This window comes from Podarcis gaigeae (assembly GCF_964106915.1).
Source record: "Podarcis gaigeae genome assembly, chromosome: 9".
Lineage (NCBI taxonomy): Eukaryota > Metazoa > Chordata > Lepidosauria > Squamata > Lacertidae > Podarcis > Podarcis gaigeae.
In genome coordinates this window covers 56,599,468-56,618,620 of record NC_139685.1, presented here as the reverse complement: position 1 = coordinate 56,618,620, position 19,153 = coordinate 56,599,468, and the positions used below count along the sequence as shown (strand labels likewise).

The 19,153-nt window shown below is 42.3% G+C and overlaps 1 protein-coding gene across 1 annotated transcript in view; it reads right to left on the bottom strand.

Moving 5' to 3' along the window:
• PAPSS1 (3'-phosphoadenosine 5'-phosphosulfate synthase 1) overlaps nt 1-19,153 on the bottom strand; it is a 49,287-nt gene that overhangs the window by 16,501 nt on the left and 13,633 nt on the right. The window contains exons 4-9 of the mRNA XM_083756553.1: nt 16,827-16,965; nt 15,847-15,965; nt 6,080-6,193; nt 5,287-5,398; nt 2,046-2,251; nt 78-213 (exon numbers count right to left, since the gene is read on the bottom strand). Coding sequence (XP_083612679.1) covers nt 78-213; nt 2,046-2,251; nt 5,287-5,398; nt 6,080-6,193; nt 15,847-15,965; nt 16,827-16,965 — 826 coding nt within the window. The remainder of the gene's footprint in view (nt 1-77; nt 214-2,045; nt 2,252-5,286; nt 5,399-6,079; nt 6,194-15,846; nt 15,966-16,826; nt 16,966-19,153) is intronic.

Here is a 19,153-nt window from a genome sequence, read left to right as displayed (position 1 = left end):
AGCTTCTGGGCAGCGGGAAATGAATTTCTCTGTCTCTCGCTCTCTTTCAAACCACCCCTCTTCATGCAATAACTTACCAGCATTCATGTCTTTGAACTTCTGCTTTAGTTCAGCAGGTGTGAGACGGTATTGGTCAAGGCCATCATTCCAGTAAATGCGATCAAGGACTTGGAGATCACCCCCCACAAGCCAATCCCCTTGTTCCATGACCATCTAGGAAATTTAAGGAAGGGAGTTGTTTCAACAGCATGCAACACTATTCCTGCAATTTGCAAATTCTGAATTTCAGATATGGGGATTGGGCACTGCTATCAATGGCCAATAGTTACAATGACTGAATTCTGCTCCGCTATCAGAGAAAAAGAAGAAGAGTTTGGATTTGATATCCTGCTTTATCACTACCCAAAGGAGTCTCAAAGCGGCTAATATTCTCCTTTCCCTTCCTCCCCCACAACAAACACTCTGTGAGATGAGTGAGGCTGAGAGACTTCAGAGACGTATGAGGAGCTCCATGTGGAGGAGCGGAGACGTGAACCCGGTTCACCAGATTATGAGTCCACCGCTCTTAACCACTACACCACACTGGCTCTCAGCATACCACTTAAGGCCACTTGCTGGAAACAGGAGTAGCTGGCCACTATTGGAACCAAGATGCCTTTGAGTGATCCAACAGGACTAAACAAGCACCTTGAATTGGGCCCAGAAATAGATCAGGAACCACTGTTGACGCTTTAAGACTACTTAAGATGCTCTCACGTAGTTCGCAACAGAGCTACTATATGCGCCTGGCGCCATCACGCCAAGCTATACTTCACATATTTATTTTCATCCAACTTTCCCCAAAATAACTCACTTTTTTTTTAAAAAAAGCTCACAAATTAAAAAGAAAACATATACAAGGGAATTGGGGTGGGGGTGGGGTGAGAGAAATGCAGAGGAAGGGGATCAGTTTGACAATGCCATAACAAAAATGGTGAGTTGGAAACGGGCCTTTGTCTCCACTTGGGGCCAAACTGTTGGTGGTTTGTTTGTTTATTTATTGACTGCATTTAAATCCCACTTTCTTCTCCAAGGAGCTCGAAGTGGTGTACATGGTTCTCCCCCTCCTCATTTAATCCCCACAACAACCCTGTGAGGTAGGTTAGGATGAGAAGCAACAACTGGCCCAAAGTCACCAAGTGAGCTTCATGGCGGATTGGGGATTGGAGCCCTGCTCTCCCAGGTCCTAGTGCGACACTCTAACCACTACGCCAGACTCTCTCTGCCTTCCTTGAATACATGTTCTGCAACTCATCCTACAATATTGCTCCTCTGGCCTATGGCAGAGGCCAGACCTAGGGCAACGAGTGGTTGGGGCAGAGCATTCGTTCTGTTGGTGGGGGGCGACAAACTCAGTTCCCCACCTGCCCCATAGATGGAGCGAGGCAGTTCTCTCCCCCGCCCCACCGACGTGATGTTTTTTTCCAACCCAGCCCCACAAAATCCACTTTTGCCCAAGCATGCCTGCAGCAAAACTGGCATTCTACCCCATTTAAGAATTTGAACTATGACCTGAATTAGGGCCATTTAACAATTAACATAGCATTATAAAAAAAAAAATCATTAACTTGAAGACTGGGCTCTAAATATTCTGATCCGGCTGAGCCAAGCCCTGAAGCAGAGCAGCCAGCTGTTTTCCTGTCATCGCTGCTGAGTAATTCATTTTGGTGTGCTTCCTCTATGTCTCTTGCACACAAGGCTACATTTATAAACCACAGGAGAGGACAAAATTCTCTCTGATCTTCCCTGGCAGACTACGGGGCTCATCTTAAATCTGTTTCTGTCACATATCTATCCATATATGCACACATGATCATCCGAGACAGGCTTCCACGCTCTGAATGGCCACAGAATGCGTCCACAAACAGTCGGATGTACCAAAAGGGAGAGAGAATTTGCTAGGGAAGATTGGAATCTGGGCTGTGATTTGCATACGGGTTATTCCTTGCACTTCTGTATGGAACTTCATTAAGGGCTTCAGGTTAGCAAGCCTTGCAAAAGGCTACCTTGATGTAAGGGTGGTCTTTGCATGTTGTCCCCCATTGCCGGGCACAGCGTTCCTCTTTCCGGTGCTCGAAGAACTCTGGGTTGCGAAGAATAGCCACACGGCGACCGTCATACAGCAGAGCAAAAGCTGTGCAGCCATCTAGTCTCTCCTTGTCTTCCGTTGTGGCTGTCAACACTATAGGCACTGACAGGTTAATGATTCCCCCTGTAGGGTGAAAAAAGAAGAAACAACAACGCAATGGTAGTTGTCATCTAAACGGAAAAGTCATCAAGGTGTCCTGGCAAAAAAACATGCTTAAAAGCCTACTGTTCTGAGAGCCTGCCCTTTCCTAATGCATAGCAGGGCTACCTAGCCTTGGGTTCACTTGAGGTATAGCCCTGTCTCAGGAATCCTTTGCATACTTTTTTTACTTCTCCATACTGGTATCTAGGTAAAGGCACCAAGGAACAAAACTATTGTGGGTACAAGTGGGAGATCCCTTGCCCCGAGCTGGAAGACGGAATCAAGTTGCATAAGACTCTCTCATTCTAACATTCATTCTCACTGCAAAGCAAATAGCAATTGCACTCTCCAAACACATGCGGCATTCGGGCTGCCATTGCAATGCTTCCTGGTTCTCTGGAAGAGTTGCAAAGCCATCAATTCACAGATACACCCAGGATTGCCTTGTGGAAAAACCTGCCAACTCAACAGTAAAAACTTAGCAAAGTCCCAGCTCTTCCATAATTGAGTAGAGCACACAAACTGTTCTTAATACTGTCCCTGCCATATTGGCTTGAAATTGCCTTACTGTCATGCAGTTGAAGCAAATAACTAATGCCTGGGGCAAAGAGACACATCTTTCCTTCTGGTGATCCACAAGATTGGAAGCTAAGAGATACCCAACTGCCACAAAAAAGTTGGAAGCACCCACTGAAGCATTTTGAGCAAATAAAAGGAAGTTCACATTTTGGCAGGGGTAGGTATAAACACAGACACACTTACTTGACATGCAATCCATTCCCCACTATTACTTCTACTAAGGTGGTTAGCGGCGCACATAAAAATGAGTAGGAATAATACAATAATCTCTCAAATGTCAAAAGTACTATGGTAAAGTACATATATACCCATTCAACCACTTGGATCCGCAAAACTGGCATGGCCACATAGCATTTGTCCTGTAATAAATCGCTCTTTCATTGTGGCAGTTCCTACACTTTGGAAAACACTGCCTTCTGGCATCAGGCAGGCTCCTTCACTTAGAACAGTGTTTCCCAAGTTTGGGCCTCCAGCTGTTTTTGGACTACAGTTCCCATCATCCCAGACCACTGGTCTTGCTAGATGGGGATTAGGGGAGCTGTAGTCCAAAAAGAGCTGGAGACCCAAGCTTCGGAAACACTGACTTAGAAGGCAATTAATAAATCAATGTTAATAACAAGAACAGATCTCCAAAATATGAACCTACTGTAGCACTGACAAAACTTATGCTCAAGCTGAAAAAGCTTGTGCACATATTAATAGGGAGTTCCTACAAAATTAATCTGGAACATGGCATTTTTGTCTATGTCTTGCGAATTTGACACCCAACAGCCTGCTGCAATGCATGGCGATCCTACAACAATACATGGTTTGTTTTAAATATCCATTTCCTTACAAAGAAACGTTCTGCATTTATCACTTCAAGCTTCAACGATTGCCAGTTGATTTTATGCTTGCGGGAAGCTATTACCTGGAATTCTTAGAACTACATTTGTTTCCAATAAAGAAACAAATTTTAGTATACAAGGTTACAATATTTGTAGAGTAAATGTTTTGCAGATGGCTATCCATGCATTTGACATATTAGCTCTTCTCTTACATGTTTCTCACTCCTTTATGAAACTCACTATGACCCTTGGACTCCTGGCAGGTTCCTTCTTTTTTTCAGCAATGACATCTAGATGATTTTTTTTTGGTCCCTAGGGGATGCGGGTGGCGCTGTGGGTAAAAGCCTCAGCACCTAGGACTTGCCAATCGAAAGGTCGGCGGTTCGAATCCCCGCTGTGGGGTGCGCTCCCGTCGTTCGGTCCCAGCGCCTGCCAACCTAGCAGTTCGAAAGCACCCCCGGGTGCAAGTAGATAAATAGGGACCGCTTACTAGCGGGAAGGTAAACGGCGTTCCGTGTGCTGTGCTGGCTCGCCAGATGCAGCTTGTCACGCTGGCCACGTGACCCGGAAGTGTCTGCGGACAGCGCTGGCTCCCGGCCTATAGAGTGAGATGAGCGCACAACCCTAGAGTCTGGCAAGACTGGCCCGTACGGGCCGGGGGACCTTTACCTTTACCTTAGTCCACAAAATAAATCAATAAATATGTTTGTGTGTATAAATATATTTAAGCATGTGCGTTTATATTATAGGGAGTTCTGTGTGTTGAGTGTGTGCGCGCGCGCATCTTAAATGAATTTCACGTATGTGGTTTCAACCATACGTGATGTCATGGTCTGGCTGGATGCTGAGGAGAGGTGGGAGGCACCAGATGGGGAACCCCCTAAGGAACCCCCTAGGGGAACAAGGCTCAGAACCAGGGGATTGGTGGTGGGACGATGTAAGGTCAGAGAAAGAAGAGGGAGCAAACTGGCAGGGAGGAGATGTCGGAAGCTGAAGGGGAAACAGTGTTTAGTGAGCAAGAAGAGACTGTGGCAGAAGGCAGAACAGACTCAGAGGCAAGAGAGGAGGGGGACCAGGAAACAGATGAGACAGGCTGCTGAAGAATCCAGGGAGTCTCTCCCTCCTGTTGCAACCAGCTGCCCTGCCCCCTGGTGCCCCATAACACAGAGAGAAATGAAAAGGGCAGGGGAAAGATCAGTCCGGTGCAGGCACAGTCTCCTATTGCTTGGGGAAAACCCTGGAGAGGAGGAGGTTTTTTTTACCAGCAGCCACATTTGCAAAAACATGGCTTTGGAATACATGGACAAGCCTCAAGACGTCTGGGCAAAGCTTTCCCCTTTTCCTCACACCCAGCCGAGATTCTTTCGAAGAATCTCAGCTTAGCATCACATTCAAACCAATGATTCTAGTTTAAAAACAAACAATGGGTAGTTTTAATAGGCTAGCTTCATGACTCATGGTTTGAAGTAGCTTATGAAGCTGACTTTGAATTTTTTACTGGACCTATGACAAACTATGTTTTTAAAAGGCTAAACCAGATGATTATCCACAGCCCGCCCACATGACCAACATAATCTGGTGCTGCTGTATGTAAATTTCAAGGTGTCTTACCATCAAGCAGGCAGTCAAAATGAAGGCACTGCAGGTATTCTCTCTCTCTCATAAAGCCATTCAGCGGTGTTGCCCAGCCCTCCGCCAGGACTTGTACCCACTGCATATCCAGCTAAAGCAGGAAAGTTGATAGTATTAGACCAAAGATTCCCCATCACTGCTTTACTGCATCTTGACACAGCCGCTCAGAGTGATAAACAGAAACAAGTAGCCATTAACAAAGAAGGGATCAATGAAGTTGCAGGAATGCCACAGGGGTCAACAATCAAATTCGGGACTGCAGAAAGAAAAGCTAACCAATCAAAACAGAGGCATAAATCCGTAAACTGAAGTGGAAAAAAGGAAATGCATAGCATACTGAAAACTTCAAAAACGTGATTATATTAAACTACCGGCTACTCAGATGCGATACAGATGCTGTAGGGGGAAAAATTACTGGAGACAGTGGCAGACTAGTTAGAAAGGGAAAATAGGCCAGTTCAGTGATATCAATAAGATACTTCCTAAAGTAAGGCAAGTTGTCCCAAAGCACTGACACATTGGGGGGGGATAGACTTATGGCTGAAAGGCAGAACAATCAGAATTGTAGTTTGAAATTCAATCATGGAAACAGAACCCAATTCCTGCTATCTCAAGCTTGCAAATCGTTACTTAGCCGATCACAAGGGGTGAGCAAGAGAAGACTCCAAGGCAAAACAGCTTTTGCAGACTGGAAGATCAATGTGCCACAAATAACACAGGTTCTATCTGGACAAGTAAAAATACTTTTGTGGCCTTTGCAAACCTATATTACCTTATTTATTTCCAGGGCAGGTAAAGACTCTGCATCTGTTTTGGCCAATTTAAGTTTGTTTTCAGGCACATACAGCTCCTTAACCTCGTAAGAGGCATCCACTGGTACAATGTCCTGAAAGAAAAAGGTGAAAGTTGTTAAAATTTCATATTATTATTTTACATGCTACATATCAAATGGTGGTGGTGCAGGTCAGCAGCCTGCTGCCTTTTAAAACTAGCTGTATTTATGCTAGTGCTTTTGCCATTCAAGTTATCTGCAGAAACATTTTTATCTTTTAAATCTCTGAAAAATCACTGAAAAAATCCAGCAGCGGCTCTAAAACATTCTGGTGTTAATTGAGAGTTAAGTCCCTTTGAATTCAACAAGACTTACTTCTGAGTAGATTTAGTTTAGATTGCATGGTCATTTTATTATTATTATTGAATTTATATACCGCCCTATACCCAGAGGTCTCATTGTCTTCCCTTATAGCCAAAAAAGGCTGAACTGACATCTCAACCAAGGAAAGGCTCGACCCTACTTTCTCCACAAGAATGTAAATAATCTGATGAAAAAATAAGTGGGAGGCCTAGTTAAACGGAAACAAGTTATATACAGAGGAAAAAGAAGATGTCTTAGAATTGGGAGCCTAGGTAGGAAACCAATTGCCCATCCCTACAGTAAAAGTGGGCATTCAACCAGACCCATTAATGCTTAATCCAAGCCCCAGGGTGGTGGTTAAGAGTGTTGAGATTAAGACCTGGGAGATCGGTGTCCAAATGTTCATGTGCAGTGCTATTTTTCTAGAAAAAGAGGTTCTGGGACCCTCGTACCTACAGGACCGCCTCTCCTGGTATGTCCCACAAAGGAACTTACGGTCTTCAAACAAAAACATCTTGAAGGTCCCAGGCCACAGAGAGGTTAGGCTGGGCTTTTTCGGCTGTGGCTCCGATCTGGTGGAACACTCTGTCACAAGAGACTAGGGCCCTGCGGGACTTGACATCTTTCCGCAGGGCCTGCAAGACAGAGCTGTTCCACCAGGCCTTTGGCCAGGGCACAGCCTGACCCCCTCCTTTGGCAATCTTCACAGAACTCTAGCCCAATGGTTGCCATCAATTTGATTTGAATTAATTTTATAATGAAATGATTTTAGAAAGTTGTATTATTTTATTGTTGTTAGCCGCCCTGAGCCTGGCTTCAGCTGGGGAGGGTGGGGTATAAATAAAATTTATTATTATTATTATTATTATTATTATTATTATTATTATGGAACTCACCATGGGCACCTCCCTTGTTCTCTTACAATGGCAATGTTGCCCACCTGAGTGGTGCCGGAACTGAGTTCTGGTGAGTTCTGGCGAGAAAAAAAGCCCTTCTCATTCGGCCATGAAGCTCATGGAGTGACTCTGGGCCAATTACACGCTCTCATCATATCTTACCTTGAAGGGCTGTTGGGCATATAAAATGAAGAGGGGAAGAACTAGGCGCACCCTACCTTGAATGAATGATAGAAAAAGAAGCAGTTGTCCAGTTATATCTGCTCCCCCAGCATTATCAACCTGCACTAGCAATCCCACTGACAAAACTGATGGAACAATGTACACTAGGATAGAAAAAAAGAATAGGTGGCTCATACTTCCTGTGTTAGGGACGCAAGTGTCGCTGTGGGTTAAACCACAGAGCCTGGGGCTTGCCGATCAGAAGGTCGGCGGTTCGAATCCCTGCAACGGGGTAAGCTCCTGTCGATCGGTCCCTGCTCCTGCCAACTTAGCAGTTCAAAAGCACGTCAAAGTGCAAGTAGATAAATAGGTACCGCTCTGGCGGGAAGGTAAACGGCGTTTCCGTGCACTGCTCTGGTTCGCCAGAAGCAGCTTAGTCATGCTGGCCACATGACCCGGAAGCTGTACGCTGGCTCCCTCGGCCAGTAAAGCAAGATGAGTGCCGCAGCCCCAGAGTCGTTCACAACTGAACCTAATGTTCAGGGGTCCCTTTACCTTTACCTTACTTCCTTTGTTGCTGCTTACTCTGCACAGGGAGACATTCGTTCTCCTAACCGATGGACAGAACCATACATCTATACATCTTCCCCTTTGTACCTCCTCCTCCAACTTCATGAGAGACAACAAAGGAATTAAGAATTATTTGTCCTCCCTCCACTTTCTAATCTAAACCTTATATGGTGATAAATTTGTCCTCCCCTTTCTTACTGTGTGATGGCCCAAACTCATCACAGCTAAGACTTAAAAGCATGGCACAAGACAATACAAATGTGGTGCCTGGTTTGGAACATTTTGAATTAAAAAACCAAAAAACAGTGCAGTTCAACATTTGCCAGACAGCACAGAGGAGGACACAGACAACCAGAACAACATTCGAGTGGGAAAAGAACGTGACAGAGTCACCACAAAGTTAAATTTCTCGCCAATGACGTGTTCAAATGCTATAAGTAACTTAAAACATGTTAAAATATTGGTGCTTAAGCAGCCTCTTTGTCCCACCCTCCCCCTATCCAAAAGTTCTGTGCACTTAAAAAAAAAGGAAAGTCTATCATGCTTCGATTCTGAATCTGGAAAAATATACTGCAGGGTGTCTTAAAATAAGGCAGCCATTCAAAAGACTTAACACAAACCGAAGTCTGCTCCTAAATTCTTCCATTCCTCACAAGTCTGGAACATCTACACCAATATGCTTGGAATCTGTCAAAAGGTTCAGTAACTAGATGCACAGGGGATTCTTCTATCCAAACCTAATTAGCATAGTTTGAGAAAACAGCTCGATGAGAACCTCATTCAGAAATTTGTATGTTAATTCCTTCCCGAAGGAAACAGCAATTGCTGTAGAAGGAAGATGATGGGCTGTATATAGACACTGACTGATTATCCAAAGAGCATCTACCAAAATATTTTAGAAACTAACAAAATGAAAGCAAACACCTGCCACTCAGATTTCAGTTCATAGCATCTGGGCAGCTTTAACATACATAATATTGCACAGAAAGGAATCTACTGTCAGACCCAAAGGTAAGCAGTGTTGCTGACTTTACAATGGTAGTGGTATGTTCCACTAGTTTTTATTTTATAAATAACTGTTGAGAATAATGGCTGCAAAAGATTGAGGAAGAAAGCAGTGACTGAGGCCAGTTTCAATGTCTCTAAAGGGCTCTAAAATGGTGTGTTGTCCATTTGGGGGGACAAATGCTTGTTTCATGGGCCCTTACTCCCAAGAACCCAACTTTTAATATTTTTTTCAGTGACCCTGGTGACTGTGGTGTAGACCTTTGGCAAGCAACAAGCCTTCCTGCAGGATGTAAGCATGGGTTGCTCCAATCAGCTGGATAGCAATGTCTAGTATGCCTCACTTCAAAGGAGCCAAGCTGGCAATCTTCTCCTTGCCCTATCCTTTCCCACAGAAGAAGCCAGCAGGAGTCTTCCTTGGCTACCGTTTGGCAGAGGGACCCTACACAACTCTGTCCTAAAGTGGCGAAACCATCCGCCTTTCCAACAGGAAAGTCCAGGAGGTAGCTGCCTCAGATGAAGCACATACTATTTTTGGCTGGGCTGTTGACACCACCACCACTACAATCTAGATCTCTGTAATTAACATCATAGGGTGGCATCCTACGGATCTGCACAAAAATACTAAAGAAAAAATATGAACCTACAGACCAAGAGTGGAGGTTTATGGGGCTTGCTCTCGGGTTAAATGTGTAAAAGTTTGCATCCACAGAAATGCAGAATTATGCCTCACACTGAGTCAGACCATTCAAGAATATGACGACAGGCTGCATCTCTCCAGGATTTCAGATGAGATTCTCTCCCAGCCAATCTGAAGTTCAGGGAGATAGATAGATAGATAGATAGATAGATAGATAGATAGATAGATAGATAGATGTTAGATAGATTAGATAGATAGATAGATATAGATAGATGATAGATAGATATAGATAGATAGATAGATAGATGATAGATAGATAGATAGATAGATAGATAGATAGATAGATAGATATAGATAGATGATAGATAGATAGATAGATAGATAGATAGATAGATAGATAGATAGATAGATGATAGAGATAGATAGTGTGTGTCTTTGCTTCTCAAGTTGTACTGTGTTATTTTATGCACTGTAACTTGTTATTTTTATTTATTATAGTTTAGAAAATATTTATTGCAATTAAGAGTGAATTTTCGTTTATTTGCTGATATTTTATTTTATTTTATTGTAATCCCAATGGATTACTGAATATTACTTTATTTGATACAAGTTGTTCATTTCAAAGTTATGTTTTTATTATGACATTTGTGTATCGGATCAGATTGTTGTAAGTTGTGCAATCTTTGCTGTTTCTTCAGCTTGTAAACTGCCTTGTGTAGAGTAATATAGAAAGGTGGATTAGAAATTAAAAGATGAATGAAATGAGATGACAGGTCTTGAACCTTAGGCCTTCTGCATCCAAATCAGATGCTGTATCCTGACCCAAAGAATTATGGAAGCAGGGGCTGTTTAGGGGCAGTCTTTGCAAAAAAAAAGAAAGAAAAAAGTGCTAGGATAAGCTATAATCATGAGGATCAGATTGGACCCTTAAAACTGGTTCTGAACCCCCATTGTAATTGCAAAAACAAGATGGACATGAATCGCAGTTAACACAAGTCCCAGTCACAGCCAGATTAGTGTTATTAAAAGAACTTTGGAGCACACAGATCCAAGCACAGCTGAGATTCATGTATTAGCGATTTACACATTTAGTCTTCAGTGCTTGCAGATATGCAAGTATCTCTTGCTTTTAGTGTCTCTACAAAAGATGTCAGTGAGCTCCGGAGAACAAATATCCCTCAGGCTTTACAGACAAGGAACCCGTTTAGTTAACAATGAAGTCGAATCATTTTATTGCTAGACTCTATGTCTATTTTGAAATTAATACTACTTTCTTTACTTCATAACACCTGATGGACAAAGTCTATTAGTAAGCGGCCTTAAAGATGTTGTCTGCTATTTTGCAGAAATACATAGTCATCGGCAAAAGTTTTAGAAACAAAGCATTTTAACAGTGTTTGTTTTTTAAAGGACTTCATTTGAACAGTCGTTTTTCACATGGGGCATATGTTTTATTTGTGAACACTACAAGTCTATTTTTAAATGTTTATATTTTAAAGTATATAGCCAGAAAGCCTGTGGGCAAGACAGATATAAGAGACTGCATCTAAATATGTGGTGTGCCTTGTTTTAAAACAAAAAATATAGCTTTAGTTAAAGAGTGTTTCCAATCAAACTGTTAGGAATGAGCATTCTGTTAAAAGCCACATAATATTAAAAGCTCCTTCATCGTCGTCTGCTTTGAAAGTAAAAGAACAAGCATAGAGGCAAGTCGTTTTAGGAAGTATTTTAGCAAATTATTAAAGCATTTTTTTTTTACACTTTATGAAGTTGTTCCAAACATGGGAATCAGGTCATGTTGTGTGACTACTGCAGAGTCTACTATCTTGACTGCCATAAATGTGACACACACAAGGCACAATCACCGTACATACTTGCACTTCACCCTTAGCCCAAGATGCAAACACCAGCAGCATCTCAACGCTACTTGGGTTGAGAAGCTTGACTTGTGCACGGGCACAAAATACATTTCAGAACATTAAACCGTGACTACATGAAAAGGCTAAACATTCAAGTAATTTATAGCATTAGTAAATCTAATGCTCCTGGTACATACAGATACAACTTTTAAAACATCGCTTTAGATTAAAAACAGAGGCAAGAACCTCATCTCTTAGGAGTCACATGCAGCTCAGTGAAAAATGCGGTGTTTGGAAGCCCTCTAGTGGTGAAGCCCTCTAGAGGTGTTTTTTTAACAAAAACTTTTATTAAATATGTCTTAGTTTATAAAAAGAATTACGTGCATTGTCTCTTTTTCCAAGTTTTGTTTTCTACAACTCAGTTTCATTTGTTGTGAGGCGTTAGTGTTGCATGCAGTATAAGGTCGGGAAGCAAAAAGGGGGGGAGAGTTGGAGGGTGGGGAAGGTACATAGGGTAGGGCGGCAACGCATCTATTCTTCTACTTAGTGTATGTGTTTCCAAGTTACTTTTAAAATGTATCTTAACATAGTCATTTGTTCCACATTTCACTGCGATTGTTGGACTTACCAATACATTTATCACAAGTCAGAAAATGCAAAACCACCCCATCATAAAAAGGACACTATTATCTACATAGCTGCAATGCTATGTGTAATGTTATTTTAATGTATTTTTAATCTTTGCTGGAAGCCACCCAGAGTGGCTGGGGAAACCCAGCCAGATGGAAGGGGTACAAATAATAAAATTCTTATTATTCATTTTAATGAGCTGTTAAGTCAATATTAATTGATTCATTATTCAGGACTAGGAATCAAAAGATGTTTATTGCACCCACTAAAACTGAATGCAGCAACAAGAGGTAACTTCTTTTTAACTGCTATCCAGAACCTAACAAAATTCTAACACTGCCTGAATCAAGTGCATATCCACAGGAAGATTACAAAATGCACATTGCAGAGGTAACTAGAATAACGAACTTAGCTGTACTATATATACACCAGGTGACATGCACGACATTGCACGAACAAAGCCCTAGATTTAGTTAAATCAATCTCCTTTGGGCTCCTTTGAAAGGAAGGGGGATATAAATTGAAATAAATAATTGCAAAGGATCTGTTCCGTAGCAAGGATGTTGCCTGTCCCTTAACAGCCATGTACATTTCACATTGCAAACTGTGTCCAAAAGAAGTCAAAGGCCACAATACAGAAATGCTTAAAACCGATAGTATCAGTCTGTGTTGGATTACAGCCAGAATGATCTGATTCTGTTTGGTCACATGAGTAAAACATTTTGCATCTCGGGGCATAAATATTTTAACTTCTGTTGCAATGCAGAAAACCTTTCTGGTTTGACTGCTCTTTTTGAGCCACGATTTCTTACTTTAAGGCTATAGCTCAGGGATAAAGCATCTACTTAGCATGTAGAACGTCCCAAACTCAATTCCTAGCATCCTCAGAAAGAACTGGGAATCTCCCATCTGAAAGGAGGCGGCATCTGAAAGTTTCCAATTTTCTGCATCCTGGTGTCCCGATGTACCATTTATTGGCAGGTGTTGCTGAACTTGAATTCCCAACAAGCATGGCCAATAGCACCCATAATATTTCCTTATTTCCATCTCTGGTAATGCTAGGCTTTGAATTCTTTTGTTTACCATTTGAATGACAACCTCTTTATGAAGGGTTTTGAAAAGGCTCCAAGAAAAGTAGTTTCCAACTATTTCACTTGAATGCACACAGCTCAGCACAAGCCATTTTGGACAGCTGGCTGGGTGAGGAATCTGCTAGAGCTCTATGTGGATGGAGCCAGGTGAACAATGCTCATTTGAAAAATGGCAAGTTCCAGGATGCTACATCCTAGGAGCTATATCAATTGCAGAGAGACCATATTTCACCCAAGTCTGACATAACAGCAATGAAAAATATTATGAGACACTTTACCTAACCATTTATTTTGAGTGACAAAACAAAGGAAAAGCACGTTTAGAACTCAGCTGAGAACATTTGTTGGAGCAAACTTTCAAAACTGACTGCTTTCTCTCCTCTGGGTCCGAATTGCAATAGTTGCTAGGGAGTTTAAAAACATGTCATCTTCTTCCCATTGCAATAAGAGGAACAAAATGGAACATGTGCAGTCTCTAAGCAGAACCATCATGGCCGCACAGGTCAAAAGCAATTTAAGAAGCATGAAGCAAAAACAGGGAGTCTTTCATACTGGCACATTGGCTCTCGAGCTGAAATGGTGTGAAATGAAACTTATTTCAATAAAAAACAACTGTGGGCATCAGCAGAAACCTGAATCAGCAGCATCAAATGGAAGTGCTAATGCAAGTATACAACAAAATAAATTGGATTACTAATGGTACTAGGAATATCAGCAGTTTGAGAGTTTAGGTGAATTCACTGACTTGAGGGGGGGGTTAATTCTTAAATGCCTTTGAAATTCTCCAGTAAGTTGTAAGAACATAACCTGCAAGTTGCCCATCTAGTCCAACACCCTGTTTAGGATACCCATGGGAAGTCCACAACTAGCGACCAAGTGCAACCACACTCTCACCTCCTGAGTTACCAGCAACTGATATTCAGAAGCATACCACTTCCAACAGTGGAGGTAAGATAGCTTTCACAGTAGTAACATACCAGGGGGTTTGCCCTCTCTTATTGAGGAAGTTATCTAGGTGGTGGTTATTTACCAGACTGGGACTCAAGGCAGCTTATATAGAAACTGCAAAAAGTTGAAAAGTAATCACTGTTTACTGTTGGATCTCCATTGGGTACCCAATGGGAGCCTCCACATGGATCAGCCAAACACATTTAAACTATGTTTTAGCAGCCATATACAAGCCCAAATTGCTTTCTCCTTCCTGTGATAAGGATCTCACAGAGCTCCATGACTTACAAAGTAAAATAGTGATTTTGCTAATGTGCATTAATGTAGCAGAAACATACAAAAAAAGGACAGCAACATGCCTTTCTTTTCTTTTCATTCACTCACAGTGTTACAAAACAAGAACAAAAAACAGGCAGTCCATTTCCATTTAAGACAAGGGGGCAAGCGAGTTCCCAAAAATAAGAGCGCTGCCGTAAGTCTCTCTTTATTGATGCTCTGTGTATTCATTCCCCACTTCTCTTCATTCAAGCAATTCCACTATGATCTCTGCACCACTCACAGCTGGAAGCCCATGGTAGCAGCTACAACCTGCCTTTTGGGAATTACCATTTCAGAACGGAACAACTTTTCCTCTTGCAAAGCTCTTGGCTGTTCGTTTATTACAGACACTTTAATACAGGCACTCCTCCTCCACCCTCAAATGATCCAATTACAAGAGGGGCAAGTCAGCCCAGTAACAATAAAACCAAAAAAGCTGCAGTTCGCATATTATACCATTTATTCATGAAGTAACTGCAGCTATCCCTTCATAAGCCGAATGTGTAAGATCATCACTTCTTACCATGGCAGTCCAACAATAGCTTTGCTCAAGCACTAAATGCGAAAGCAGCTCTCGGTTTTATCTTTTGCTGCCCTTTTTCCTGTCACATTGCGAAGACTGAAATATTTGAAGTCAGGCGGGTGAAGTACTGTTTGCTCACTGATGCGAGATATAGATTGTTGGATATCACACGATAGAATTAGACCCGCTGCATTGGTTTTAGGGGTTTTACACTCAAATGTGACTAATGTTGCATTTCACCAGATTCAACTACTCCATTCCACTAGCAGAAGTCAATGCAAGGACCTCCGCTACCACCTCAGGGCTTCCCCCACCTCTCCACTAAACCCTTTTTGGAGAGTGGGAAGAACCCCCCCCCCAACAAAGCACATGAGGGAGGAAAGTGGGGATCACTCCACTGGGCAAGTAGAAATGTTTGCTTGACAATATTCTTAGCACTATTATGAATTCCACCCTCAAAAAGGATATCAACAAGCAACAAAACTTAACTTGATTAATGGTGCAAGTTTGCATTGAGCAGATCTGCAGAAGCCTGCATATTAACAAAACCACACTTCTGAAGAGAGGGACACATTTTACCTGTTCTTGGAAAATACACAGGAGTTGCCATTCCATTGGAAGTTTCTAAATCGATGAATCTAACCAAGTAAGGGACGAAATGTTGCACCCCCTACTTTTCAATAAGCCCGTTTACATGTGCAGTGAATATTAAGCTGGCAACTTCACAAGATGTTTACAAGTCAGCACTACAAGACTCCATACCCTCTCTTGCAGAAGTTCCACAACTTGCTGAATGCAGTCATTGACATCACAGGAATCCGTTTTGAGTACCAGCTCAGGGGCTTCAGGTTTCTCATACTCTGAGTCAATACCAGTAAAACCTGAATGGGGGGGAGAAAAACAGAACATAGGACGAGGCTGCTTTTCAGACGGGTCTTCTAAACTCCTGCTGTAATATGTTATTCCAGCTACTTATCTGAAAAGCTTGCTTGCATCTAACATTCCTGGTCTTTACTGGTCCATCCCAAAATAATTACTGAACTGTAACTAAAAGGGTCCTTCTGTCTCACTGTAAATCTTCTTGTGGACAAAGACAATGTCATAAGCACATTTTTGAACAGGGAATATGAGTTACAAGTAAAGCTTGTGGAGGATGATATATCAGTAATTTCAAATTTTATTTCACTTCTGGGCAATGTGTGTGTGTGCATATATATATATTGCTTATATATATGCTTAGACAGCATATCTTGTTGGGCATGTGCAGTTTGAGAGAAGGTACTGGATTTTAAAAAGCAGCTTTGTATCCAGAGTAAACAATAGCCAGAGTAATCAATAATTTTGCTCTCAGGGAGAATGAGTAACAGTTACGACAGCTAAGTATGGTTCCATTTGGATTCTTTGCAGTGTTACTGGGTTGTGTCTCTATCACATATATATGCTTAGACATAGCATATGAGACCACCACTTTTCTGATGCTAAGCAGGTCTGTGTCTGGTCAGCACCTGGGTAGGTGAGCACTTGGGAACTACATTTATGCCACCTTGGGCTCCATGTTAAAAAAGCAAGGCAAGATATAAAAGTAAGAAATTAATTAAATGGGTACTCTTCCGTACCCTAGTATTACAGAGAGCAGATGGCCTGCATTATATTTTATTTGTCATTAGCTCATTCGTACAGTAGGCAATAGCCCAACAGCCCCAGTTGGGACACCATAAAAGAACTTTGGTATGAAAGCTCACCTTTAATTTCTCCAGCACGAGCTTTTTTGTAGAGGCCTTTCACATCTCTCTGCTCACAAACGTACAATGGAGCATCCACAAATACTTCAAAGAAAGGCAGGCTTGCCACTTCGTGAATTTGCCTTGCATTGTTACGGTCCTGAGAAGTAGCAAAGAGAAAAGCAATGGCAGAAATAAAACTTTCCACCACGTAACACGTTAAACAACGACCCAGTGAAATGTGTACCTACGCAAGTCACGGTTAACACAAGAAGACTTCCTTGTAACCTTGGTTCTCAGTATCAGTAACAAATACGAATCCTCACTGTAGAGTGTAGTATCAGTTTGAAGTGGGCTTTCAAACCATGGTTAAGAGAAAACCTAGTTTGTGCTGACACACATGGAAGATGGTGAATCGGACTCCCAATTTACAAAACCATAATTTTCAGGGAACCAGTGCTATGTCTACATGAGGGTATCATGTCGGAAGGGGGGAGGGAACGAAACACACTAAGGCATTGCGAAGTCTCATTATTAGACACAGCGGCTGCTTACGTATCAAGCTAACTGAAAATGTTATCAAATGTTGTATCTGCTTGAATGACTGCTGGTCTTCAGCGCACACCAAATGAGTAATTGATTTAGACTTGCACAGTAGGTAGCATATTTATATGCCCAGCATAAACATATGTTTGCCACACTTGCCGTGGTGAGCATCCCACCCCTTTGGGGTGGATGTGATGAGTCCCAGCCTACTCCTAAAAATGGAGCTGGGATGGGAGAGAGATGAGAGATAGAGACTGAGGATCAGCAGCAGTTGAATTGTACTTCTGACGTTTCCCAAGCGCAGCACTTCCAAAGTGCAACACAAGAGGCTGGTTTGCACATAATGTTAGACCAAGATTTAGCACTATGTGAATGAGCCTCAGGGAGCCAGAAAAAAGGACCCAGTTCACATGTGGGTCGGAGTTGGAAATCTACTGAGTTTATTTTCAAAGGACCTCAGCTTAATGTTAAATGTGAAACAGGAAGACTGGTATTTTTAAAAAAAATTCAAAAAAATGAAAGTTTAGAAAGCCTGCTTTGTAACTCATGGTTTCAAAATGACTTTAGAAAGTAACACAGGCTTGTTCTGCTACTGAATATATGGTATTCACTGTTCTTTCTAAAAAGCCAATTTTCTCCATGCTAATTATGTTTTAAAAATTCTACCTTACTAAGACGAAGGTTATGTTTTGAAATACAATGAAAACTTGCTTCAGATTTACCTTGCACCATTCCCAGGCCTATGCGAGGTGTTGCTAGCTTCCCTTCCACAGTATTACCTTTAACTACCTGCCTAACCATTTGCAGGTCCACCTGCCCCAAGCCTTCTAAATAAACAAGCAGTTTACAAAAATGAAAAAAATCTGACTTAAAGGGAAGCTACCCTGCATCCTGCCAGTATCTACTAAGGTGTGAGCCAGTTTTGCCTGGAGTAAGAGCGCAAGCATTAAGCAAAGTGGAAAGGAGTTGCCGTTCGGAGGTGATTCTCACTTAGGAGGCTATGAACCTAGTACCCTGAGTGCTTTTAGCTACACCTTCTGGTAAGTTCAACTGACACATATGCAAATAAATTGCACCACAGGTCTTCCTTTCTATAGCAGCAGTTCCCAACTGGTGATCTGTGGGTCCCAGGGGGTCTGCATAACCCATCCAGGGGGTCCATGGTGCCATTTACATGAGTAAAACAACCATAGAGATATTATTTTTTTCAAAAGTAGGGGGTCCATAGCTTGGCTTTTGAAAAACAGGGAATCTGCAGTACTTAGCTTATTGGGAACCACTGCTCTATAGCATTAAAAAGGTAAAGGGACCCCTGACCATTAAGTCCAGTCGCGAATGACTCTGGGGTTGCACGCTCATCTTGCTCTATAGGCTGAGGGAGCCAGGGTTTGTCCGCAGACAGCTTCCGGGTCATGTGGCCAGCATGACTAAGCCGCTTCTGGCGAACCAGAGCAGCGCATGACAAAGCCGTTTACCTTCCCGCCGGAGTGGTACCTATTTATCTACTTGCACTTTGACGTGCTTTCGAATTGCTAGTTTGGCAGGAGCAGGGACCAAACAATGGGAGCTCACCCCGCTGCGGGAATTCGAACCGCCGACCTTCCAATCGGCAAGCCCTAGGATCAGTGGTTTAGACCACAGCCCCACTGAGACTAATTTCAGTTGTTTTTAATTTATAGTAACCTGAATCTACTGGACAGGATACAAAGGACTGTACACCAAGCTTGCCCTCACCATGGCCTCTCAAACACCCCTTAGAGGGCATTTGTGATTACTGAGAAACCCCTTCAGATGAGCATATA